The following is a 26,781-nucleotide window of genomic DNA, read 5'->3' as shown; positions in this document are numbered from 1 at the left end:
CTTGCAAAACAAGCACTAAGGATAAGTTGAGTTACACAGATTTTCAAAAGAAAAATATTTCTCTCTGTATCTGAATACACATAGATTTTCTACAGAAAATCTCTGTGAACACACAAAGACATACAATGCATACCCCATATCAATTACAACTAGTTTAATGCTGGCACAAGCCCATATCAAACAACAACAAAAATATTTCCCCCACCCCCAAAGCTAAAATTGCTTAGCTTTTGAAAATTTAAAGGATGTGGACTATCTATTAGGAACTATGGTGAGAACATAAAGAGAGGAGGCTGGATCACAGATATGCTTTGTCTAAGCTACTAGACTTTGCTAATAGAAAACTATAGGCAGAAAGTTAACCCCAAGCCAATGGACAATATTTGGTCAAGGTTCTTTTGTCCTCCCCCCTGTACTGCAATAATGTGGCTGCTGTATTAAAAGGTAAAGGTACCCCTGCCCGTACGGACTCTAGGGTTGTGCGCTCATCTCACTCTAGAGGCCGGGAGCCAGCGCTGTCCGCAGACACTTCCGGGTCACATGGCCAGCGTGACAAGCTGCATCTGGCGAGCCAGCGCAGCACACGGAACGCCGTTTACCTTCCCGCTGGTAAGCGGTCCCTATTTATCTACTTGCACCCGGGGGTGCTTTCGAACTGCTAGGTTGGCAGGCGCTGGGACCGAACGACGGGAGCGCACCCCGCCGCGGGGATTCGAACCGCCGACCATGCGATCGGCAAGTCCTAGGCGCTGAGGTTTTACCCACAGCACCACCCGCGTCCCGGCTGCTGTATTAGCAATTTTCAAATAGCCAAGCAAGATATGGTGCTGCTGAGTCCCATTGGAGATTATTGCATTGTTTTCACTAGAGTATAGTGAAGGGACAGTGGCAGTGTTCCTCACAGTGTACGGCCCACCATCCAGTGTAGTATGGATGTCTGAGATGGAACCTTAACACATGAGGGCAGGTCAGCTGCACAATAGTGGGGGGAGGCCAGGGGCACAGCCCTGCCCCACTGCCCCTTCCTGCATTGTCCTTCATGTAAGCAATGCATGAAGGGGCCTTTAAACTTTGGAAAACTAGGAGGGATTCAAACAACTATATAGTATGAAACAGGAATGTCCAAAATTTACTGTCATAAACACATTGTCTTGCAGGCCCATTGAAGATTGCATTTTCTTACTATTGGCAACAGTGTGTACATGTGAGGGTGCATCCAACAATTGTATTATGAAGCTGTTTGCTGAGCTACACCTAAAAGGCCTTCTGCTCCACACATATTAGTCCCCTCATATCCAAACACCAGAATCTGATTGGGGTAAAAGGCCTTACACACATTATACACCACAGCTGTGAGATATTGCATTCCACCCTCAAATGGTCCTTCCCCCTCAAAAAAATATACCTTACCCTCCTTCTTGCTGATCCACACCGTAGTGTTCTAGTTCTGTGCCTGGAAGAGGCTGTATTGGAGGGGGTGGGAGTGGAACGTTGGCCCAGTTAGACCCATTATTTTTCTGAGGTTTGGAAGTATTTTTGTTTTTCTTTTTCTTCCCTCCTTTCCCACCTGAAATCAAGAAACATTACAGAAGTATGAAGAAACAAACTTGACTATTTATATTTCCTGAAAGAGCTCTGATTCCAGATGGTACACTCAAAAAAAGAGAAAGAAAAAAAGAAGGGAGAAGAGAGGAGTATTTTTATCTTAGCAACATCAGCAGCAACATGTTATAGTTGTCATAAGGTTATAAATAATAATAGGGTGGAATGGAATGAAAATAGTCTGTATAATTGCCCGGAATTACTTCTTTTTATTTCACACACTCCATATAGCTTAGTCACAATGAAGCATGCGCTGAAAAAAAGTTAAAATGTACTTGCTATATCAAAACTATATTTATTGATTTATTCACGTCTGCTCTAAGCCTCCGTGCAGTCATTGTTGGAAAAAATAATAGACTGCAGCAAACTCTTTCAGATAGCAAATCGCAGTGTATTCATAATACCATTTTGCATAATCTCTCTCCCTCTCTCTTTGGAAATGAGTTGTTAAGGAAACATCCAAAAACTTCACTCAAACAGTTTCTTTCTCTTTTCCTTCACAAGGCCAAATGTAGTTGCGAAAAATGTAAATCGCAAATGTAACTGGTTTCTTACTGAAATCATATTGGGACATTCAATTGAAAAGTATGGATGAGTTATTTTTGTAATGTTTTATGCCCATGTAATTCAGTGGTCTTTTCATTCTAGAGAAAAAGGACATATGTTATAGAGAATTGGAAGAGGACCAAATAAACCAACACGGAAATGAGGATTCAAGGAGAAAAGAGATAGATGAATAAAGGATAATTTTAGTTAACGTATAAAACAATGTGATAGACAATTAGGGTTATGTAATGAATCCTGAGGAGGAAGAAGGCAACAAGGAACATGAATATAAATGACCACGCAGTGGAACATGTATATGTGCGTGAACATTTGTATGTTTGTAATAAAATAAACCGAACATTTGGACTAGGAACTGAAAGCATCACAGGGACTTATAGGGAAATAAAGCAGAAGAGCAAGGGAGGGGGGAAACAGTGCTGGAAAGGCAAAAGAGAAGTTATTGTAAACGAGCCTCATACATATTTTTAGAATGTATTAAGAAAATGGCATAATTCTGCACAGAATAATTTAACACAGAAAATTTGCTGCTAATCCATTTTGCAATGGCAATGTGCAATAATTATAATACAGCATGCAGCATAATACCTATACTTTATGCTTGTAGGCAGCTCTGAAACTTTTAGAATGATCACTATCATAAGAAGCTTTTCTATCAATTCCATTATATTGCTATGGGTGGATTTCTTGATACGCAATAGAAATATTGTGAAATCTCAAAGGAGTTGGGGGCTTCAATAATGATACAACCAAAATATTAACTTCATCATGAAGCTCCTCAGAGAAGGACAGTGCTGTAAAGTGAAGATTGATTTACGAATAAAGTCAGCACCGTGCCAGAAAAGTGAGAATGTTACAAAATAAAATTTCCAATCATGCTGAAATACACAGGGTACAAAGACTACAAATATTTTCTTATTATCTCTAAATGGGTTTCTTGTTCGGTTAGGGCAAATAAGGCACACTTCTTTTTTATCAGGCTCATGGTTTTCCAGATGATCGTGACACATTCACATGTGTCTAAATGGAAGGCAAACTGCAATATTTGAACACAAGCTCTGGGTACAGTGATCATTCTTCCAAGGTTATAATTAGTTTGCGTTTTTTAAAAGCTTCTTACAAGTACAAACACTTCTCCTTACACGCATTGTATTGAAACCAACCTGAGAGGCTGCCACTTCTTTCTGAGCTGTTGTGAGAGCTGGTGGTGCTGAAATCCTGTGACTGGTTGTGTGGCATTCTATTAGACAATCCCTCAGCCAATCGGTAGTCAGGGATGTAAAGTAAGGCTAAGGGTTAAAGGGCAAAGGTCACAGTGCCATCATGTGATTAGTTTATAGCACATGCACAACATGCAGTTAGCTGGTAAACAGTGGATGTGGCAGGACTGTGAAAAATATTTAAGTTAATATATTCTAATGGTAGCAGGGGTGGGGGAAAGATAAGCTGTGATACTGGCAAAAGCTAAAGCAAACTAAAATCGTAACACAATATAGTTTGTTGCATAAGTATAGGATACATGCAAGGTATGCAATTAGTTAAGGGAAATGGGAACAAAGAAGGACAATTTTCTACTGTGCACAGGAGATTCTTACAAACAATTGTAATAAGAAAAATGAGAACTAAAATCACCATTGTTGCCTTTGCTCTGATCAGGCAGAGAATAACCAAATCCCATTAGGTCACTTTTTTGCTGAATCGAACTTTTCCACTGAGGATCTGGTAAATCAACTGCCAATTCGTGGATGCTGTTGGAATGCAGTATTTGTGTTGTGGCGTATGGGGTAGCCTGCGTTATTTGGCTGGAACTGTTGTAACTAGTTTTGGTAGTGAAGTCAATGCTGCTGTAAATGGCTCCATCAGAAAGCATTGTGGCAGTTTTATCCCCTTGACCTGGCACCGGAGGCAGCACATCTGTGATGAAAACAGGGAAATGAAACAAATCAGCATGGGAAAACCCCAACAAGAAGTTTTAATATAAAAAACAAATGTGTCATTCTGCACGTTTGCATTTCAGCTGAGACAGTGTCCATGAGCCAATGGAGGGAAGATGATGTACAGCCATCGCCTCGCTATCAGCATCTGTGACAAACTTTCCACTTGTCCTTCACGTCTCACTGCCTAAAACCATCTTTCTTCCATACCTTCAGCTGTGAAAGTGAAGTTTGGAATATTTCTGTCCTGAAGAATGTTTTCAATTGTTCATTCCATGTCAGAGCCAATGAAACTGTCTGTGCTCCAGGGAAATGATGAAAGGAGTCACTCCACAAATCACAGAAGAAACCATCTCCCTCTGCTTTCCCCCACCATCAAGAAAACACCTTATGAGTATTGCACAGAACTGAATGAACATGGAACAATCCTCAGATAATTCTTTTCAAGGTATGCAGAGCTTAAATGTTTTTTCTTTTTCTTTCTTTCTTTCCTGCTGAACATTATCTGGCTTTATTTCTGGAGTTAGCCAGACATTTTTTCCCCGACAATAAAGAGGGGTGAAAAAGATATGAATAAATCATTTTGAAATGTGTCAAGATTTCAGCAGCTCCAAAGAGAATTAAATGATCAGTCAATTATTTTGCTAAACTAAGCCTTTGAAACTGAAGGGCAGCTTCTCTGGGTAAAAAGTACATCTAAATTACAGTTAAGCCATAAAAATATTAAAATACATTTACATGATATCTAGTAAATATGTCATGTGTTGAACCAGGGAACTCCCTCACCCATTTATCTATGTCAACCTTCCCCAACATGGTACCCACTCCAGATACTTTGGACTACAACTCCCATGAGCCATAGCCAGCACAGGGAAGGCTGATCTAGATAAATCAATACTTTTAATCTTTTGGCGTGCTGAAGACCTGATCATGTATCTTCACAGGGGCAATCTCTGACACCATCTCTGACACCAGGTTCAAAAAGTTAATGTTTCTGACTAATGAAGGTACCAGTTGCATAAGGCTCAATGCAACATCCAGTGCTGACAGAAATGTTGAACAAATGCATATATCAAGCTTCTGAACAATGGACAGAGCTTAACTGTTGTGTTTACAGACTTTAATGAATACTACACGATTATATCAGATAAGAGGATTATTATTTTGCAGGTTGGATGTTAAAATAACTTGCTTTGGTATTTGCTTTAAAATGTTACTTAAAGGAGGCTCCTATTTCCTTGCACTAGTTTTCTTTCCTGCACTAAGCCAACAGCCCATATTTTCTCCTTTCCCATCAACATGCAGGTTTTTACAGAGGACTTAGTTTGAAATCTCCCTGGTCAGAGACACCCCTCCTTGTGAACTACTGCTAACAGTTGACAATCTGGCTCCAGTTTTCCAGTCTTCCTCTCAGCTTCAGCTGCCTGCAATTTCAGTCCTGTTGTCCTAAGCCAGGCATAGGCAAACTCGGCCCTCCAGATGTTTTGGGACTACAACTCCCATCATTTCTGACCACTGGTCCTGTTAGCTAGGGATGATGGGAGTTGTATTCCCCAAACATCTGGAGGGCCGAGTCTGCCTATGCCTGTCCTAAGTTTTCATTCCTTGGACAGCCAACACTTGCTGCCACTGGAGCTTCTGCTGGCTTCTTTAGCTCCAAACTCAAGACTGACTCTTGAATTGCTGTGTCTGCCTTTTTACACCCTTCAGCCACAGTGTTACAACCAATCAAAACCTTCTCTCTGGCAGTTAAATGGAACATCCACTGAATGATCTATCACAGACTGACCTTTTTGATCCCACTGTCTAATATAAAACAATGGTCTCTAATGCCTACTGACATACCAGAAAAACTCAAGACACATATTCACCTTCTAAGTAACTGTATCAGTGTAATGGTTTCTTGACAGATCAACAGCTGTAAGATTGCCTGTACACTATCTCTTAGTCCTCAATTAAAGGTAATTTGCCAAACTTTTACCTTCATTGAGTTAACTACTCACAAACCAGATGCTTTTTAAAATGCAATAATACTATTACACATACATTTACACATTCACTATTACACATACTATTACACATACACATACATTGCATTTATTCAACTTTTACTTCACAATTTTGCTGTTTGTCCAAAACTGGCATTGTTAAGAAACTTTGCATATATACAGCTTTCAACCAGGAAAAATAATCTCAAAAACTAATGTAAAAGGCAAATAAGGCAGACTTAGTAAATGTATTTTAAAAATAGCATGAAAAACATGTTATAATTGATAAGTGGGAGGGGCAACGAAGTAGCATGGGGCAGGGAAGTATATTTGATGGAGAGGGGAATGTAAATTTAATACTTACATTTATTTATTTGATTTTATTTAACAAAATTTATATACTGCTTTATAGCAGCAAAAATGATTTAAATGGGTGCTGAAAAAATACAGTGAAGGTGCCTGCCTGATGTCAATAGGCAAGGAGTTCCAAAGTGTAGGTAGTGCCACACTTAAAGAACAATTTCATACTAGTACAGAACAAGTATGATGTGGCACCTGTAACAGTGCCAGTTCAGCAGATCAAAGCAGTCAAGTGAGCACAAAAGGGGTGAGTTGGTCCCAAACTGTTAATGGCTTTATGTACCAATAGTAACACCTTGAACTTGGCCTCGTAACAAATCAGCCAGGAGGGGCAGGGGTCAAGTGGAGGGTATAGCTGCCAGTGCCTGGTCCACATCAACTGATTGCATAAGCTGAAATCAATTCCATCACTGACTCTGCCAGTGGAATTGCAAGAAGTGCAGAGTCAAGATCAATTTCTCTTCAAAGTGTGTAGCCAGTTGGCCACAGCAAGTCCTCAAATGCTCCAGAAGTCCCTCTCCCACAGTGGAAGTCAATAATCTCTGGATCATCCAAACTAACTCTGTGGAGAGGTGTATGTGAATCTGAACTTATGGTATGGTTTACCTCTGTAGATTGTGGGATGTATAAGATTGATATAGCTCTAATATGACATGACACCCTCCATTATGAGCTTTGGTGACCCTGGAACAATCCTGGTTCCAGCCCTCTGCCGAAGGGGCATTTGGGCATATCCTGAGTTCACCCAGATCTGTCCTAAAGATTAACACATGGAAATTTAGTTTTCAAGTACAGGATACTCAGCTCCTCAGTGGTAAGGTGATTTGAAAGCAGATAGCAGACAAGGATACCCAGGTTCAGATAATGGTTCAATATCAAAGTCTTTCACCCTTTTGTTAAGGAAACAGGATAGCCAGATTTAGCCATTTTTCGAGGTGAGGATTTGGCAGCAAATTCTGGAAGGAACTATGGAAATTGTAGAAATTACTCAATTCACAGCCCTCTCCCCTCTCCACGCCTTGGCAAAAAGGTATTAAAAATCCATTAGATTCAAAGGTTAGTTAATTTTTCCAGGTCCAACATGACAGCGTTTACCCAGCGCTCTCCACGATTCAGCACACTTCTGCTTTTCTTTAAGGACAGGTATATTTTCCTTCTGCCCCCTCCCCCCCTATCCAATTCTTTATGGCAAAATTGTTATGCTCTTTTACTCTTTAATGAAGGTGTGTTTATATTGTAGAATTTGCTACCTACCTAGACTGTAACTTTGCTGTCTGAAACAGCATTTATATACTGTTACTCTTATTTTATATAATCAACCAAGCTTTCCTTATTCCTTCTATAACAAGTGCATGTCATAACTCCAGCAGAAGATCCTAAACCTCTCAGCAGTGTCTATACGAACATACATGAGTGCTGGCTGTGGAAAGGTGAGTCTAGGTACACACTTGTAACAACTTCTCTGGCTGACTACCAGAGGATTCAAGCTCAATTCAATGGGTCACATTCAGTTCTTCCATTCCTTTCCCCTGCAAGTCCCCCAAATCTGTTTTGGATGGTCTGTCTCCCGAAACCTGTTTCACTTGTGCAACAGCAGCACAAGATACAGCCCAATATAATGAATGTGTAGCATCTTATGAAACGGTTAAGCACATTAGAATAGCATAGTCATTCTGCTAAACTATTTCATCTGGTTTAGAAACAGTACTCAAGTTCTATGGAGTAAATTCAAAAGGAAGACTTTGCAGAATCATAGACACATGTCCATAACCTGTCCCCCTAAACACTAATATTCAGAGGGAAATGTAGCTTTCCTTTTTTTCTTAATTGATGGTCTTGTTCTATTGCTATGTGGTGTTCTTCCTTTTAGTTATCTATATTTCCAAATGTAGGCAAATAAAATTTCATGTAAAAAACAATGGATAGTTCTGCAAATTATTATTATTATTATTATTTTGCTAAAGCACTATGAACAAACCTACCTCCACGTCCAAAATTTCCAAGATCATTTGGTCCACTAGTGCTGTTGTTTACAGGCAGGCTGGTGGCAGGCCAAGAATCTGCTAGCCAAGGATAACTCGGGTCACTTGCATTTAACAGGCCTGGTCGACTGAAGAAAAATGAACATCAAAATACATCTGTGAGAAACTCTTTACAACTGCAAACTGAAGAGACTTCATACATCTCTCTTAACAATAAAATGTAAAATTTATTTCATATTAAAATTGTGAAGGCTTTCTTGACATAAATGATTCTTCAGTTAATTGGAGCTTTACACAAATTAGTACTGAATGTGGAAGTGGAATCAGTTACAAGTCCGCTAGAATCCAAATGAATTCTGTAGTTCATTTCAAAATAAGGAATAGGCTGTACCATTGAAGGATCCTAAACTAGGGATGAATGATAAATTACCACCTCAAGGGAACAATCACTCAAAGTGACTGTTCTGTATCAGCCATTTCCAGGACTCTGGGTGAGTATTCCTTCACTTCCTGCATCCCAAATGTATGTCTGTCATCCACAAGCTGCTAGCTCTTCCTTTGAGCAGCCTTGCGTGGTTTTAAAGGCAAGTAGGTTTGAGTGGGATTAATGAAAAGTTCAAAACAGCATTTTTATCTGTGTCAACAGACTTTCATGTTCATATAATTTGATTTCAGATTTCAAGAACAACTGAACACTTTTTATCTGAAAGGAACTAGTCATTAAGACATTAGAATTTGGCTCAGTAGGCACGTTCCTAAAACTGGGAGAGATGAATAGGAGAAAGGTGGGGGGACAAGGACATTAAACAAATAAGTCGGAAGCTGTACTTGATTATTAGTACGCGTAAACAAACAGCATTGTGGGAAACAAGATACTGGTCTAGATCTGCTTTTGGACTGATCCAGCAAGGCTCCTTTTATGTTCCTTTTTAACAGTTATTGTTATTGTATCCCTTCCCACCCCCCATGAATCCCTTCTGGCACAATCCCTAAGAGAAATGTGGGTTTCTATGGAAACAGCAATAAGAAGATCTAGCAGCATTCTTGCCACTTCTATGAACTCTCATTAGGCCTAATCTTCGTGTGTGTGTGTACACACACACACACACACACACACACACACACACACACAGATATTGATTAAATAGGAGATTGGAAGTTATTACCAGAGCTTAATTACAATCTCCATATTGGCATAGAGAAAATAGATGAGGATATATGGCTCTGTTATCAACTTTTATCAATTTCAATTGAGTAGCCAAAGTTGTAGAATCTAGTCCTATCAATCTACAACCTATTCATCTTCCATGAATCATTTATTTTGTGATCGATTGTGTGTAATTGTTCACTCACAGCAATTTAGTGGGAGCCAATAAGGAGTCTTAAACAACAGCAACTTCATTTACTAATGCCTAATTAATGCAATAAACATCCTGAAAACAAATGAACACATTCTTTCTGATACTTTCTACTAATTTCTTCCTGGGCATCTGGGAGATATGAAACATCTGGACTTGATTCCCCTCAAGTGTACAACAGATCATTAAAATCTGGTCTAAGCCATTTAATTCCTCCCAGAATTGTCACTCTAGCAACTGATCATGTAGTAGTCTGTCTTTCTTTTTGTTTTAGTTCCTAATAAAAAAATAAATCTGATGGGGCTTAAATATGATACAACCTGAAACTGAATATGACCTTTTCAATAGCAGACATACCTTCCATTGCTCATAAGTCCCCCATCTCCTCTTTGGAAAGTAACTGGTGTGGGTTTTCATAAATAAGAGAGTAGGAAAAATCTGTTAGGTATAGTAAGTCATTTATATCAAGCATATCACAATATACAATATAATGTGTTAAACAATATAATCAAGTATAGGTGGGAAAGCAAAAATTGCCATATCCCCCAGTTATCTCTAGACAATATTGATTTAAATCAATCTTTCTCAGTCACAGTCTCATAGGACAACTTATTTCTGATCCCTTGATATTATTGGTTTTGGGGGGAAATTCTCAAATCAATAGACCTTTGGCTTCAAAATGTATAAAGCTAGAGACCCCTGAATCATGCAGATTCCAATGAAAACATTACCTTCATATCTTCAAACTAAATAAAAATGAATCTGTGCTCTCTTTTGCACGTTAGTACTTTAATAAGTAATTAACAATGACCTGGATCTGCTAATCATTACAGTAGGAACAAAAGTGAAAAAAATTGGGGAAACTGAAATGGGAAAAAAATATTCAAAATGCATTCTCATCTTATATTCTAACACCTTTTATCCATGCCTGGTGTTCTTAACAGAGTGAATGATGTAAAACCAATGCCATACTTCCTAGCTAGCAGGACCAGTAGGAGTTGTAGTCAAACAACAGCTGGGAACCCAAGTTTGAGAAACAATGATGTAAACTCTTAATTGCCAAGATCAGTCTTGTAATCTCAAAAAATTATGAATACTTTTCAAACATAGTCTAAACACACCTACCTTACAACAAGATGTTGTTATAAATTTAGGGTCCTGCATTGCTTATAACTGTGACAATCTCTATATTGTAAGAAGTCCTGTTTAAAGCAGTACAGTACAGTGGATAGTATGGCCAGACACAGTATCAGTGTTCTGCATAACATACAGCAGCCTTTGTCAGATAGTTTGGACTACGATGATAAGAGTTGTAGTCTAAAACATGTCATGGGCACCAGGGTGGTAAAGGTTATGGTAAAGCTTGGGACCTGGGTGGCTATGTGGGTTAAACCACAGAGCCTAGGACTTGCCGATCAGAAGGTTGGCGGTTCGAATCCCCGCGACACGGTGAGCTCCCGTTGCTCAGTCCCTGCTTCTGCCAACCTAGCATTTCAAAAGCACGTCAAAGTGCAAGTAGATAAATAGGTACCGCTCTGGCGGGAAGGTAAACGGTGTTTCCGTGCGCTGCTCTGGTTCACCAGAAGCGGCTTAGTCATGCTGGCCACATGACCCGGAAGCTGTACGCCAGCTCCCTCGGCCAATAAAGCAAGATGAGTGCCACAACCCCAGAGTCGGTCACGACTGGACCTAATGGTCACGGGTCCCTTTACGTTTAGGGTAAAGCTTACATATTGGAACCCATGAACTATCTTCTCAAATGACAATTGTGTGTGTGTTCCTGTGACTTAAAGTGATGCAACCTCTGGCATCCACCCATAAAGAAGAGATACCCCGAAGTAAAGAAAACCCTGGAATTTCAGTGCTAGCTGTCAAAAAAATGAAGAAAGTCTGGAAAACCAGTGAAGGAGATTGAGAAAGCAAGGGACATGGGAGAGCTTTACATGTGTAACATTGCACCAGGGGTCCAAAGGGGATAAAATTGTTTTCCCCCTATTTTTTTCATTATATCTGTAGGATAGGTTTGGCTGGGGTAGCCTGAGTTCAAAGTCACCTAGTGAGCAAAGTCACCCATCAAAATGTAGTGATGACGGTGGTGATGATCACCTGCTCTTTACCAGCAGGTCTCCGAATGGGTTACAACAATTTAAAATTTAGAATTAAAACCAGTTAAAACAAATGATCTCATCAAGTATACCACACTGGTTTCAACCATCACACAACCACAATCCATATTGGAGTATAGTCACTGGTCTTTTTGTACAAAGCACCACAAGAGATGCTTGATGCAACTCAAAGGATTAACTGAAATGATCAACCATCCTGGGCGATCATATGCATCTGAAAACTCCACAAAAATGCTTCTCCCTTAATACAGAAACACTTCAAAATTTATAACACAGAGCAGCTTTCTCTTGATCTCTTGCCATACACTCCGCAATCTCAGTTAAACAACTGTACAGCATCAAGATGGAAATGCTATGATCAGCAAAGACACTGACATATAAAGCAGGGTAGCTGCAGCTTTCTGGTGATACATTACATTTTTGCTGTGTTATCAGTTCCACAAGTGGCTTCACAATGCGCATTCAACTACAATGAAGACAAAGAGGATCCCTTTGGGATCCCATATAGAATGAACTTAGGAACTGATGATTAATTGCCTATCACCACTGTATGGGCAATTATGGTTGCTAGAAAATCACAACAGGCATATCACAAATTAAATGCTTTACCTAGTTGGAAATGAATTAATGCTAATCACAGTGAAAGTGTATAAAATATTAAATACAAAGTATACACAAACATTCTAATGCTTCTTAATATACTAAACAATCATAATACATGCTAAAATAGTTTAAGCGAAATTGGGTGGATATTGTACAGCAATCTGCAGGGAAACAATGGGTGCAAGTTTATTTATTTGTAGCTGGCATCGTAGCTGTTAGAAAAGGTGTGACTAACATCTACATTGGAATATATCACTTTCATTTCTGAACCTTCTTCCATAACCTTACAAACATAATTTGAAACTTGAAACCGAGCACTTATATTCTACATTTTAAAGTTTAAATTGAAGACTTATAATTTCGTTTATACTATGCCAAAAGTGTGCCAGACAAATGGCTTGCTGAAGATAGGCTTAGTGCAATGAGTTTGTTCTCTTGAGGCAGTGAGGTAATGGATGAGGCCTTCTGGGGATGAGGACGTCCTAGCAGTGTCCCACTCCCAGAGTGAAGGGGGGAAGAGTCGATTGGTAAAGAGGAAGTTGAAAGGTAAAGACAAGGGGCTCCAATATCTTCAGAATGTGTGGGTGTTATTAGAAACCACAATACTGGAAGCTCAGCCTCAATACAGGTCAGGCAAGGTACCACCAAGGCCAAGGGACTACCTGCAAGCTTAACAAGCTAACTATGAGAGATCAAGAAGCCTTTCTTCAGAAATTGAAGTCTGGCCCAAATAAAGAGAACAAAAAGGAACACAAACATTGCCAACAGAAATGCAAACAGACAATAAGGGACAAAATGAGCAAATTCAGGGAGGGCATTTTTAGAAATATTAGGACCACAATTAAAAAGTTATTTAAACACTTTGAAAGCAGGAGGAAACTGGCTAGGAAGGCAGTTGTATCTTTAGACCACAAGGGAGTCAAGATGTACTAATGAAGGAAAACAAGATTGTGGAGAAGCTGAATGATTTCTTTGCATTTGTTTTCATTCTGGAATGCCACAGAGGATCCCTGTGGCTGAATTAACTTTCTTGGAAAGGAAGTCTGAGGAACTGAGGCAAAAACTGTTGACAAGAGACATTCTAGGCCACCAGATCTCAAATTTTAAATTGCTGGTTTTCTAACATAAACATGTAACTTGTTCTGAAGACTAGCATTTGTACCTGAAGAATAGAAACTGGCCAATGTAATACCATTTTTTAAATAAAAGGTTCCATGATCATTTATGTAAGCAGGTGCTCACAATGAACACTTCTTCAGAGCTTAATCCTACCCCCTCCCCCAAGAAAGGCGTTAGATATAGAGGGATTATGTTCCTCTTTTGCTCACTAGTAGGGCTATTAATAAAGTATTCCTAATACAGATGGCCAAACTTCCAGTCACATGAGAAGCTCCTAAATAGCGCTTTCCATCTTGTCCCCATTCTCTATGTTCTGGGACATGATGTCCGCTTCTTAATAGCAGCCAATATTTTGCAACAAAGCAAGCAGTTGGGCAGAATGCTTAGCTACAGGAGCTTTCCTTTCACTCAGATTGTAGGACTATAACAGGGGACAGGAGGAATGGAGTTGACCCTGCAGTCTGATGTCTGTAGGCTTATACTGGCTCAGTTAGGCAATCCTGAAAGTAAAGTAAAGAGTGCTGGCAGAGTGGTGAGAAGGGAATACCTTGGCAATAAGAAGCTGAGACCCCCTGTGTTCTTATGATTCTATGAACTGGACCGATGTGGTTGTCATTCTGATTGCTGGAGTTATTTTCTCCATCAAAAACGAAGTCATGTTTCTTTATCATTTTTTAATGGTTGCTGGGTGTTATAAATAGTTCTCATATGGTGAGGTTATAATGCAATATCTGTTTTCAGTAGTTGCATTTCTTATGGAATTATCTTACAGCCTTTGGGGAACACATTTATAAGGAGAAGTAACCACAGAAGAATGGATGCTGCTTCATTATTACATCTGTCTCTGGAAATTAATATAATTTTCAGAGTGACAACTGTTATCCTCTCAGAGTGACAATTGTCAAAGGATAATAAGTTTATAATATTGCAATTAATGTCTCCCTCCTCCAAAAAATATCCTCCCTTATTATTTAAGTTATTTTATTTCCCAAAGCTTCATACAATCCACAATAAAAATGGCTGGGCAAGCCAGCAAGAGTGCATCACTCTGAAAGGATCAACATTCTGTGGAAAAGGCAGCAAAAGTCACAAATGATAGTCTGCCAAACTAAGCACTATGTTTATCACTGTTACCATATGTTTGTGTCAGCATTTTTGCCTGCAGTTTGATTTCTGGAATTGCAAAACACGCCTAAAATGCTGAAGGGAAACATATTTGAATACAGTAGACTACAGTCCTTACAGACATAACGGGGGGGGGGGGTGGATCAGCAAAGCTGATTTAATTCAGGGATCTAAATTTCCAAAAACTGCCAAGACATTTTGAAAGTTGAAAGGGAGATGAAAGACAAATTCCATCTATTATCGCAAAGCAGCATTTTTTAAATTAAAGAACTGTTTATATGATTATGGATCTCATACAGATTCTTTAAAAATCTGCAGAATATAAAGGGAGGAACATGTTTTAAAAATATGACGTACACAAGGATGTACTGAAAGAGGGAATGAGAGAGGTTTGAAGAATCCTTGTTAACCTGTGTTGCAAGGTCTATACAAAAACATGCACAATTAAGCCTCACACAAAATTTGAAAAAAAACCTCATATACATACAGTATGGTACTATGGTACTAGTTGAACTATTTACAAATACTATCTGGCAAGGTTAAACCCAATCTTCATGCAGGCTAGAACCAAAAAATAGAAATACACACTCAGCTGACATTTTGAGGAAATAAAGCTTTCTGTGTGCCTATCTCTAGTGGGCCACATTTTCCTAGTACAAATGAAAACTTTAATGTTGCCAGCCAAGTCTCTTCCCTTTTTCTGATAAGCTGTTCCTCAAATATGAATACAGATTAATCCTCTTTTAATAAGCATTAACTCAGAACAGATAATCAGCATATAAAAATTCTATCAAATCTTCCTGCATTTGGATGGTTCTGTCAAATAATTTATAATAATCTACCACTGTTAGGACTTGCGCGTGAAATGTTTAGTTTGCCATTTGTAATTTGTTTTTATTTACTCCCCAAGCTTTAATCCCCAAGCTTAGTATTTATAAGCAAAAATGTATGGTTTTCGTTCAGGCTGATAGTGTATGCAGTTAGAGGAACATGTCTGCATTCCTGCAAATGGATGCACACACACTTAGGAAACTGAGGCCAGATGAAAGATACATTACATTTTTCCTGTTTCAGTAGATGGATTTCTATGAATTTATAAGAAGCATTTTTTATCCACAGGATGGATAAATGTGATGGGGTACTACATAGCATAGAAGGATTCACCTGAGAAAATGGATTCTTTTTTATCATTCTTATGGAATCTGAAAAGTTGGTATCTGCCTAGAAAAGAGATACGTGCTTTCTGTCAGTTCACCTTTCTTTCAACCATGTTAAAGCCTGCAGTGTATGTTTGCACAAGGAGAATTTGGAAACTAACCATGAAAAACATAACAAGCATGATTATACCTAAATGAAGTGTAGTTTTTCATTCCCTACGAATGAAAGGTCAGCAGATTGGGTTGCTGGTTCCGACCATGGCCCAAAGCGGGCAGTAATGTTTTGGGGTGTAGGGTTCCAAGGATTCAGTTTGCAAACTCTCCAAGCTCAAGGGAAAGACAGACATTAAGAAGGAGAAAAGTATATCCTACATCCCAGAAATAAAGGAAGGAGCTAGCCTCGAGGGTGGGGCCCTGCTGACCTTTCACTGGGAATGGAAAACTATGCTTCAGGTAGATACAATCATACCTTTTCCCATTCCTTCAATGAAAGGTCAGCAGATTGGGAGATACCAGAGCTATCCTAATCTCAGACAGCAGAGAGGCTGCAGTGTTATGGAGGGGAGAGAACATTTTGTAATGTCTCATGAAGGTGCTGTGGGAGGACCAGGTGACTGCCTTGCATATTTCCAGCAGTCCAGCATTAACTGAAAATGCACTGCAGGGAGCTGCAGAACAAGGAGTGAGCTATGATGTGCAAAGTGACAATAAGTCCCTGAGCTTTGCAGGAACAGGCCTTTATCCATCTAGCTAGTGGCAGAAATCACTTTCTTCCCTAAGGAGAAGAGATGGAATGAAACAAAGAGTGAAACTGTCCATCTGAGCTCTTTGGTTCGCTGAATGTAGACTTTTGAAACTCTACGTACATTGTGGGAGTGCCAAGCTTTTCCCCTGTGGTCACTAAGGAAGGGCAGAAGGAGGGAAGACCCATGTTCTTGTTGCAAGTGGAAGTTGGAGGTGGCCTTAGGAAGGAAAGCTGGTTGGGAGAGAATGGAAGAGAGTGTGCCTGCTTGTTGGGTGAGGGTGTTAGGGTGGAGGCTGTTCGGAAGAAAGCAGAGAATGGTGGCAATTTCCACTTTCTAAAGGGAAATGTATAATAATAATAATAATACCCTGTCCATCTGGCTGGGTTTCCCCAGCCACTCTTGAGGAAGAAAAGCTGAGGAAGTGGGAACAATCTGTGGGAGACAGACTGGATTCACAGTTGTGAACAAAGCGGTGGAGGAGAAGGCTGAAAGCTTGGAAAATCTTCATCCCCATTGGAGGAATGAGAAGGGTTAATCACATGATCTAGGGCAGACATGTCCAAGAAGTCTATCGTAATCGACTCGGAGATCCTGGGACTGATATTGGTCAATCGCAGGCTGAGAAAGAAAAAATATTTAAAAAAATAAAAAAATTGTCCAGTAGTACCTTAGAGACCAACTAAGTTTGTTCTTGGTACAGTGGTACCTTGGGTTACATATGCTTCAGGTTACATACACTTCAAGGTTACAGACTCCGCTAACCCAGAAATATTGCTTCAGGTTAAGAACTTTGCTTCAGTATAAGAACAGAAATCGGGCTCTGGCAGCGCAGCAGCAGGAGGCCCCATTAGCTAAAGTGGTGCTTCAGGTTAAGAAGAGTTTCAGGTTAAGTACGGACCTCCAGAACAAATTAAGTACTTAACCCGAGGTACCACTGTATAAGCTTTTGTGTACACGCACACTTCTTCAGATATCCGAAGAAGCACACAAAAGCTTATACCAAGAACAAACTTAGTTGGTCTCTAAGGTGCTACTGAACAGTTTTTTATTTTATTTTATTTATTTTTACTGCGTCAGACCAACATGGCTATCTACCTTAATCTGATAAAGAAAAGGCTTTCTCCGCAGCCTGGGGCACAGCAGCAGCAGTCACTGCTGCTGCCAGTTTCATGCAAGCCTGAGCTCCTCCTCCTCCCTCCTTCTAAAGCCAGCTTGACTTCCTTCCCGCTGCCTGCTGTGCGCTGCTCTGGGGGGGGGGGGAGTAGAGCTCTGGTGATGGGGGGAGGGGGATGTGGTGGGGGGGGGAGGCAGAAAATGAAAAGCTCTGTGCCTGCTTGCCTGCTAGTTCAAATGCAATGGAAGGAATAAGAAAGGAGCCCCCGCCCCAACAGCGAAGAAGGCAAAGAACAAAACACATGAGAAAAAGCCCCCTTAGCGCTCCATGAGTTTGAGCGAGGGAAAGGCTTTAACGCAACAGTAGGGGAAAGAGGTGGAGGAAAAGGCGTGGGAATGCTGACACAAAGTTAGCTGTGATTTAAAGCAACAGTAGGGGAAAGCTGGAGAAGCCTGGCACACTCTGACTGGCTCCTCAGATCTGTGTAAACTAATATAAAAATATAGTTTGACTTTTCTCACTTGTTTAGTTACTTGACCATCTAACAACTATTTGGATCTGTCATGATGATATCCAAACATAACTATTGTAACTGTGAAATAAAGATCCATTCATACATCCATTTTACTTAAATTACTTCGGAGGGTGGTAGATCACTGCCAGTTTTTGATATTGGATTGTAGATTACAACCTACTCGAAGTTGGACGTGCCTGACCTTGGGTATGTTGGAGGTTGTCCTGACTGCCTGAGCCTCTACCTCTCTCTCCTCCTAAATGCCTGATTGGGGTTAGAGGCAGCCATTTCTTCAAGGTATATAGCCCATCTAGACTTCCTTGGTTTGCACTGAAGCAGGGACTTATGTTTCCCTTGAGGATTTTTCTCTGCTGTCTTGTCCAAAGGGTGCCATTTGAAGGAGGCTTTTCAGCCAGCAGGGTGACCATAAGCTCGAGAGACCAACAAGGGGGCAGAATCCATCACTGGGAGTGTTAGGCTAATAGGTACTCTAGGCACAATGCAACACACCCGCTCTCAGGAGAGCAGCGTGGATCTGGTAGGCCAGGTGAGAGTGTAGGACTGAATCAGAGGCTTAGCAGCTATGTGGAAGCCTCAAAGAGCTGAAGAAAACGTTGTTGGTGTTCCAGACCTCTGCACTGAAAATGAAAGTAGAAGATATGGTTTTTGCCACATAGGCAATCCTTCCCATTGTTTATGCTCGCCTGCTATAATGCTGGGCTTCTCTGGCTAAGTACCCGCCTGAGGGGGTGACAGAGCAAAGATGCGTGGTGAAAAGGGTCTGCTCCTGTCTTCCTTCATTGAGGCAGATAGCAAAGATTAGGTAGGTAAAGAGGGGTTTTTATTTTATTAAAAAATATTTTAAGCAAGAAGCTGGGTGGTGCTGGGGAACAGGGAGGAAAAAGGCTTCTGTAAAGATAGAAGGTATAAGTCAGGAGTTGGGGGAGGGTTTCCAAAGAACTGGAAGAGGAAGAGGAAGTAAGCCTGATAAGAGAGAAGTTGGGAGCAGGTGGTCGGTGATCTGGCTGCACTGACAAAGGCAACAGCAGAATTGAATCCTGGGAGCCCTACATTCCAAAACATTGCTGCCTGCCTTTGACCGTGGGTGGAGCCATCAATCCAATCAGCTGACCCTTCATTGCAGGAAAGGGGAAAATTAGTGTTTATTCTAGTAGCATGAGTTGTATATGTTTGCATGTAACTCTCCATGCCTGCATCTGTGCCCTTGTCCGCACATCACATGAATAAAAAGCCATAGCTTTGTGTAACAGTCAGAGGGAACTGAAAACTTTTCAAATTGATATTGCAGGCACATAACTGATAAAGCAGAATGTATGGAGGATAAGGCTATCGAGGGCTACTAACCGTGATGGCTATGTACTACCCCCAGCATCAGAGACATTATGAATCTGAATCCCAATTGCTGAGGATCACAAGTAGGGAGAGTGCTGTTGCACTCACATCCCGCTTGCACACTTCCCATAGGCACCTGGTTAGCTACTGTGATGCTGAAATAGATGGGTCTTTGGTGTCTTCCAGCACAGCTCATCTTATGCTATCATCAGTGTCTTTTTAACTTCTGTTACATTCCAATCTATCTTATATTAGTATTCATGAACACAATTGAAACTGTTGGATTTACTGATCCTAATGCCGAATGGCATTTTGCTGCACCCTGCAGGTTTGCTGATATGCAATAATATGCAGCTGCAGTTGTACCATTCCATACTTTCCTGCCTCATGTATCTCCAGAGTTTGACCCCACACTTTCCCCCACCAAACAAGCATGTCAAGAGTCCTTGGCAAAGGTGTTTTCATACCTTGTCATGGGGGACTGCAAGGACCAAAGTCAAAATTATTGTGGTAGATATCCTGCCAGCTGCCTCTCACAGCAGGCAATTGTGGCCTCCTGCTGAGCTTTGCAAGAGAGGCAACTGAAAGAGGGAGAGAGAGTTCTCAAAGCCAGGTGCTGAAGGAAGCAGCTGGCAAAGACAGAAAAGGGGTGGGGTTCTCTGAGAGGCCAGGAGTAGAGCAGCCTGAACATGAAAGGTAAAATGATGTTTTAAATAAGTTGAATAAAGGCTGGTGAAATAGTCGAGAGAGAGAGAGAGGGAGGGAGAGAGAGAGAAGGTTTAATTTTTGAATGAAGGGAGGGAAGGGAAGGGTCAAGCTCATTTAAGAAAAGGTGTTCTGATAGATATGTAACAGGGGTGTAACAGGATGCCTTGAACAACAAATGTGACATGTGCACACAGCAAATTAGGTGAACAGTCTATTACAGGGATAGAAGAAGCACTCTTGTTGCATGAACCTGTTTTGAGAAAAACAAGGAGACCCAAGTCTGAGTCACTAGAAATTTGTTTGAATTTCGGTTGATAAAACTTATCAAGGTGAGTGTGTAACAGAAGTGGGGCGAAAGGTGGTCACACAGTTGGTGCAATTTTTCTTGGAATATCTTGTTTTCATTTGTCAAAATGTCAACCAAAAATAAAGTGCATTCACATCTTCACAGTAGCTGCAAAAGTATTCACAATTGTGCTTATTTGTGAGCAAGCTTAATGCTGGCAAGGGTGCTGCTGATATTTTCTAACAATAAATTTTGCTTGACAGATTGTATCAATCATGCAGATGTTGAGGTAATCATATTCCTGCACGATGATTATTGGCAGAACAAAAATATATCTTGAGAGTCTTGCCATTGCATACAGAATTTCCGTCAGCCTGGGCAAACTGGATAGCAAATGAGTATTTGCTTGCCAATATCCTTATCAAAATGGGTAAGAAATGCCACCTTGGAGATTTTGCCTAAACCAATGTGGACTAGGAAGAGGCAAGCTGTGGAAACCATAGGATAACTATTTGTCTTAATAGTGGCTTTTAACTGTACTTATTACTTTCCTCGTCCATGCATATGTTGGGTAGGTTGGTTCAACCTGCCATTTCAGCCACAGTTCATTAACTTTTCACATCACTTTAATCACACTAACTATAATAGCTAGCTTTATGTTAGGTCTGCTAAGGAAATGGTAATGGCAGAGTCATTTCAAGGTTTTGTTTTGCAAATAGGTTTGGTCTATATGAAAGCTGTAGAAATGTGTGAAAATATGTTGCTTTAGAATGGGCTGTTTATGCATTAATAATAACTCAACCTGTATTGAGTATTAAATTTATGTGCATGGCTTTATTTCTGACCATGCCTGGCATATGTTCAAGTTCAGGAAGAATCTACAAAGAAGCTAGGATAAGTTCTGCTTCTCTGACCATCAGTAAATATCTTCAGAAATTTGCAAGTTAAGCGTGGAGATCCTTAAGCATAAAATTTGGCCCTTTGTGATTAAAGGCTTCATGTGGATAAATATATTATTTCAACCAATGTGCTACAAATTACCTTTCAAAACAGAGTAGGTTAGAAGGGCAGGGTGAGTGGGCAGGATGCACAATTATAAAGAAAGGTTTATTACTTTGTAGCCTTCTGCTAGAATCACTGGTACAGTCAATATCACATTAGTGTAACTGATGAGCAGACAGAGTGCTTCTTCTTGCACTTGAGTGTTAAGTCTTTGTATAATCTGAATAATTAGAAGGGGTTCAACCACTATATGCTGCACTGATATGTTGCTGGGGTAAGAGACAGACTAATGAACAGTACCTGCAGGGGTGAAGGTGAAGGACTGAACTGCAAAACAAGAAAAGTAAATACATTGTGAGTTATAAACCCCATTAAGAAGTGCGCCAATTAAAGGGCACAAGTGCCCTTCAGAATTGACTTATGTATGTAGCTCAAAATCTTGTGCAGATTATAGCAATTCAGCTTTAAGCACTAGCCAGCCAGCAGCCCATGAAAAATAAAGGATTGAAAAGAGGTGGAAGGCGATTTTGACAATTATATTGAATAATAACCGGCAACATGGACATGCAATCCATCTCATAGATGCTATGACCAGCTTTGAAATGTAACTGCTTATGAGATTTTACTGTCGAACAAATGCAATGTTTGAAAATTAATGGACAACCCTGTGTCACAATACAGCAGCCAGCCACACACTGCGGGGGTCACTTAAAATGTCATGAATGCCAGTACCATATACATAACTATTTGGGGGCAATGAGCCTTCTAACTTAGATATTCCACAGTTTTGGGTGCTGACAAATGGATATGGCTGTCAGCTAGAAACCAAATTTTCTACATATTTTTTGCTGCATAAATATTTACATATATGGTAAAATCACATATTGTTAGATGATACAAGCCTGTTCACAGAAACATGCTGTTATACATAACACAAAGGCCAAACAACTGAAGACATGAAACATTTCATTAGCAATTAAGAAGTATACATGTGTATTTAGCACATCTGATGTATACAGAAATATAGCATAAAATAGTGAATCTACTAAACCCATAAAGTCTTATTAATAGCTGTCTAACGTAAGGAGGTGACAACACATTGCAGCTTTCAGTGTCACTTCTGAACAGAGTTTGGTGATTTGTTTAAAAAAAATAATCAGAGAAAGTAGAAGCTACCATCATATATATGCACATTAATTAAAAGGAAAGGAAGAAAAACATGTGCAAACAGCATAGCCTATGAATAATGTAGCTTCACCACCGTGGTCATTCAGGCACTGTATATAATTAATAAGAAATCAACAGGATTCTGGAGTCAGATTTGTGTAGCACACAGCCAGAAGTAAATCTGCTTGAATTGCCCTGAGTGCATAAATCATTAGAGATATTTTCTTTATCAGAAAAGATATGGCACCTAAACTGATGGTTGAACTTTATGGAAATGCAGATTCATTAATAAGAGTTTCTGATTCAGCTGCCATGGAAAGCACGGCTCTAGCACTTTTATTACACACAACAATATATAAAGGGGGCTAGAGGTAGGAAGGGTTGTTTTTATAATAAAAAACTGTTGTTTTTCTGTTGGTTTCAACACAGCTGTGAACTATGTGTTTACACCCAGAACCACACTGCAACAAGTTACTACTCAACATGAGACAAAATTCTGAGGAACACATTCTACAAAGCCTTTGCTTTCATAACATGGATACAGAACTTCATCTGATCCAAAATAATTTTCACACAGTGAAAATTAAAGGATTTTGAGGTGCCAGTGTTCATGCCTATGCATCTGTTTCTTTTATGAGCTATGGAATGCATCGTGCATGGAACAGGAAAGCCTTATATACCTCTGGATTGTTGTATTTAATGCAAGAGAAAGAAGGCTTACTCATGAAGTGAATGATGCTCTGAATCAGGGGTATCCAATGTAATGCCCTCCGGATGTTTTGGACTACAGATCCCATCATCTCGGGTCTATAGCCATGCTGACTGGTGCCAATGGGAGTAGTAGTCCACCCCTGGAGGGCATCACGTTAGCTATCCCTGTTGTAAATACCATCCAGTTCAGTGAAGCCTTAGTGAATACAAAGTTGGGACAATGTGATGCACTGGATCTACATTTTCTATATTCCTTTCATCTATTCATATTATAAGACTGGATCACGCCTTAATTATGTTTGCTTCAAAGAACTAAAACATAATGGTTCTCATCTAGTTACAATTATTCAAAACTGTGTGACTAAAACCAATGGAAGGAAGTAATTCTTCGAAGAAGCCTCTGTTCTAAGTGATTTAAGTGAAATAGGTGCCATTTTATTTTGCTTGTTCATGTTTCAAGCTTCACAATCTTCTGAAATACTGAACGTGGAAATACATACACTTCTTTTCACACCAGGACCTGAATGAAATAGTGCATCTAAGATTCCTGAGTGTCTTACATATATCAGATGTATTTATTATGGGAATATTAATTTTTTTGCAGTAATGTGATGCAGAGCATTACTGAGCAAGCATACAACAATCACCCATTCCACTCTTCATTTCATGAGCTAGCAATGTTTTTGACTGAACATGTGTTTAGAAAACAGCTCTTGTTCTTACCTGCATAATTGCTGAGGCCCTTCCTCTTCTTTCTGCGCCAGTACAGCCAGATGCTGAAACCCATGAGTATTACCCAGCATGCACCACCAATTCCAGCTATAAAGGCAGGCTGCTTGACAACATCCGTTATTTGCTCAGTGATACTATTGTTGTTTTCCGTGATGACAACTTCATTACGACTTCCTGCTCAAAAATAAAACAAAAACAAAACTGATGACACCAAACATTACAGATGCTTAAAGACAGAGGTGATGAAGGTTCTTAAAATCCAGGGAAAAAATAGCCACAATTCTCTCATACAGTAACTATACAACAGAAATGGTCTGCTGGATTAAGACTTTACTCTCCCTCTCCACAAACTGTTGGAGAATGCTGGATGAAATTCTGTGCCTAGATTGGAAGCTAGAGCTCTCAATGAACAAGGCTCATCTTCCCTCCTCACCATGGTGTTCTCCTTGTATAGTGTTGGAGTCTGTCTGCCTGGCTTTAGACAGATTATTTTCTAGCTGTAGATTGAAACAAATCACTGCAAATTGATTTTGGGTCCACCTGATGCTGCTCTGTCGTGATCTGTAGCTGTCTTGACCTGATCTGGATTTGGCACAAGTTGGACCAATTAGATTCATGATTTGGACAAACTGTCTGCTCAGCCCTAATACTACAAACCTTTACTAAGCAACACAACTAATATGTAGCAGAAAGAATATGCTGACTGGCATTGTTTGAAAAATTGCTGCTTCTCTGCCTCATTTCTTCCCTCCTTTTAGCGGAGAAAGTAGCCATGGGTTAAGCCACAAACCAAAGACCCAGTGTAAATATCTGCTAGCAAGTCAATGACATAGTGTGTGGCCTGTAAACTGGCAAATGCTGTAGTTAACTAGTCGTTTGAATGGCTCAGCAATATTAGGCTCCGTTCCAAGTTCTGCCACAGAATGTGAACAATTGTGTAATTAAAAGGTCTAATCCAAAAAATAAATTATTTCCCTTACAAAATAATCCTGCATTTTGGAGCATGCTATCCCCAATTATACAACAATTTAAAGCCCTTTGATGTAGAATGATTGTATTTCTGTAATTTATTGGAATATAGTTGCCAAGCTATGTAATACTTGAGCTCCTTAGCTTATTTCCTGTCATATTGCTGTAATTTTTGGAAGCAAATACTTACTTAAAGCTATAATCTTACAGAATGCGTGTGAAAACAGTGACCACATAATTGCACAGTGCAAATGGTTATAATGTTATATCATTGTGCCTTGCTTTGAAAAACAAGCAAACATGTTTTTCCTTTTCAGAATGATTAAAATTGTAGTTCATTTTTTGGAAGGAAGCAGTGCTATGTCAGCATATTTATTCAAGCCTCAGGTAAGTAAAAATAAGGTCATTTGTTAAACTGATTGCAAATGACTAAAGGCTAGGTGTGTTATTTCCGACTCCTACCCTTTCATTGCCAGATAAGAGAATGAAAATTGCATTCTGTAAATGGTTATCAAAGCCTAGTAACATCTGCATCCATTTTATTTTATTAGATTATGCATCCTTAAGACCTGCTCAGCCTGTGTCAGCTTCACAAATACAATTCCATATTGTCTAAGCAAAAGTAACCCTCACATTCTTACTGAAACTACAATTTCACACAGTAAATATAAATGAATTATACTTGCAAAGGACAAGAAGGAGCTTGTTCCACAGTAGATAAGGAAATATCAGGTTTCTCCACTTGCCAATCTCAAACTTTAACTTGCTGCCACTATTTAAAAAGATCCTAGCTGCTGCACTGTATCAAGTACCACTCTATGATGGTATTCTATGATGGCATACCTTCCAACATTTTGTTGAATAAAATTATAACATTTATACAGGGTGAGTCTTTTAAAAGAGGCCCCGTGGAACATGTGTTCTCTGTAAACACGGGGCCTCTTTTAAAGGACTTACCCTGTAATAACCCTGTTGTCAAAGGATGGATCACTTGTCTTAGTCCCATCTACTATTTCACATTACTCAAAGTTGCCATTTTGTTTCAGTATGAAATATTCAGTAAAGGCAAAGGACCCCTGGACAGTTAAGTCCAGTCAAAGGTAACAATGGGGTGTGGTGCTCATCTCACTTTCGGGTTGAGGGAGCCAGCGTTTGTCCACAGACAACTTGCTGAGTCATGTGGCCAGCATGACTAAACCACTTCTGGCTCAACAGGACACTGTGACGAGTGCTAGAGCACACAGAAACACTGTTCACCTTTCTGCTGCAGCAGTACCTATTCATCTACTAGCACAGGTATGCTTTCAAACTGCTAGATTGGTAGGAGCTGGGACAGAGAAATAGGAGCTCACCCCATCATGCAGACTCAAACTGTTGACCTTCCGATCGACAAGCCCAAGGGGCTCAGTGGTTTAGACCACAGCGCCACCTGCGTCCCTACAATATATTCAATTACTCAGCTATTACCTGCCATTGACCAATTTAAAAGGCAGGCTGTATGCTACATGGTGTCTTAGCGTTCAACTGCACTCATGTATGACCCCCTACTTTAAGATTTAAC

At 39.9% G+C, this 26,781-nt stretch overlaps 1 protein-coding gene across 29 annotated transcripts in view; it reads right to left on the bottom strand.

The window, feature by feature from the left end:
- Window positions 1-26,781, bottom strand: part of ROBO2 (roundabout guidance receptor 2) — an 800,601-nt gene that overhangs the window by 41,600 nt on the left and 732,220 nt on the right. For 9 of the 29 annotated variants that reach the window (XM_083735907.1, XM_083735912.1, XM_083735908.1 and 6 more), the window contains 7 exons: window positions 24,243-24,425; window positions 21,942-21,968; window positions 10,146-10,188; window positions 8,431-8,558; window positions 3,799-4,080; window positions 3,330-3,455; window positions 1,411-1,567 (listed from right to left, as the gene is read on the bottom strand). In XM_083735907.1, the coding sequence (XP_083592033.1) occupies window positions 1,411-1,567; window positions 3,330-3,455; window positions 3,799-4,080; window positions 8,431-8,558; window positions 10,146-10,188; window positions 21,942-21,968; window positions 24,243-24,425 (946 nt within the window). The remainder of the gene's footprint in view (window positions 1-1,410; window positions 1,568-3,329; window positions 3,456-3,798; window positions 4,081-8,430; window positions 8,559-10,145; window positions 10,189-21,941; window positions 21,969-24,242; window positions 24,426-26,781) is intronic. The other 20 variants (XM_083735934.1, XM_083735920.1, XM_083735916.1 and 17 more) reach the window with 3 other exon arrangements.

The sequence above is a fragment of the Podarcis gaigeae genome (assembly GCF_964106915.1).
Source record: "Podarcis gaigeae genome assembly, chromosome: 4".
Classification (NCBI taxonomy): domain Eukaryota; kingdom Metazoa; phylum Chordata; class Lepidosauria; order Squamata; family Lacertidae; genus Podarcis; species Podarcis gaigeae.
Note: the sequence above shows the minus strand (reverse complement) of the source record. Positions and strands in the feature narration are given on the sequence as shown.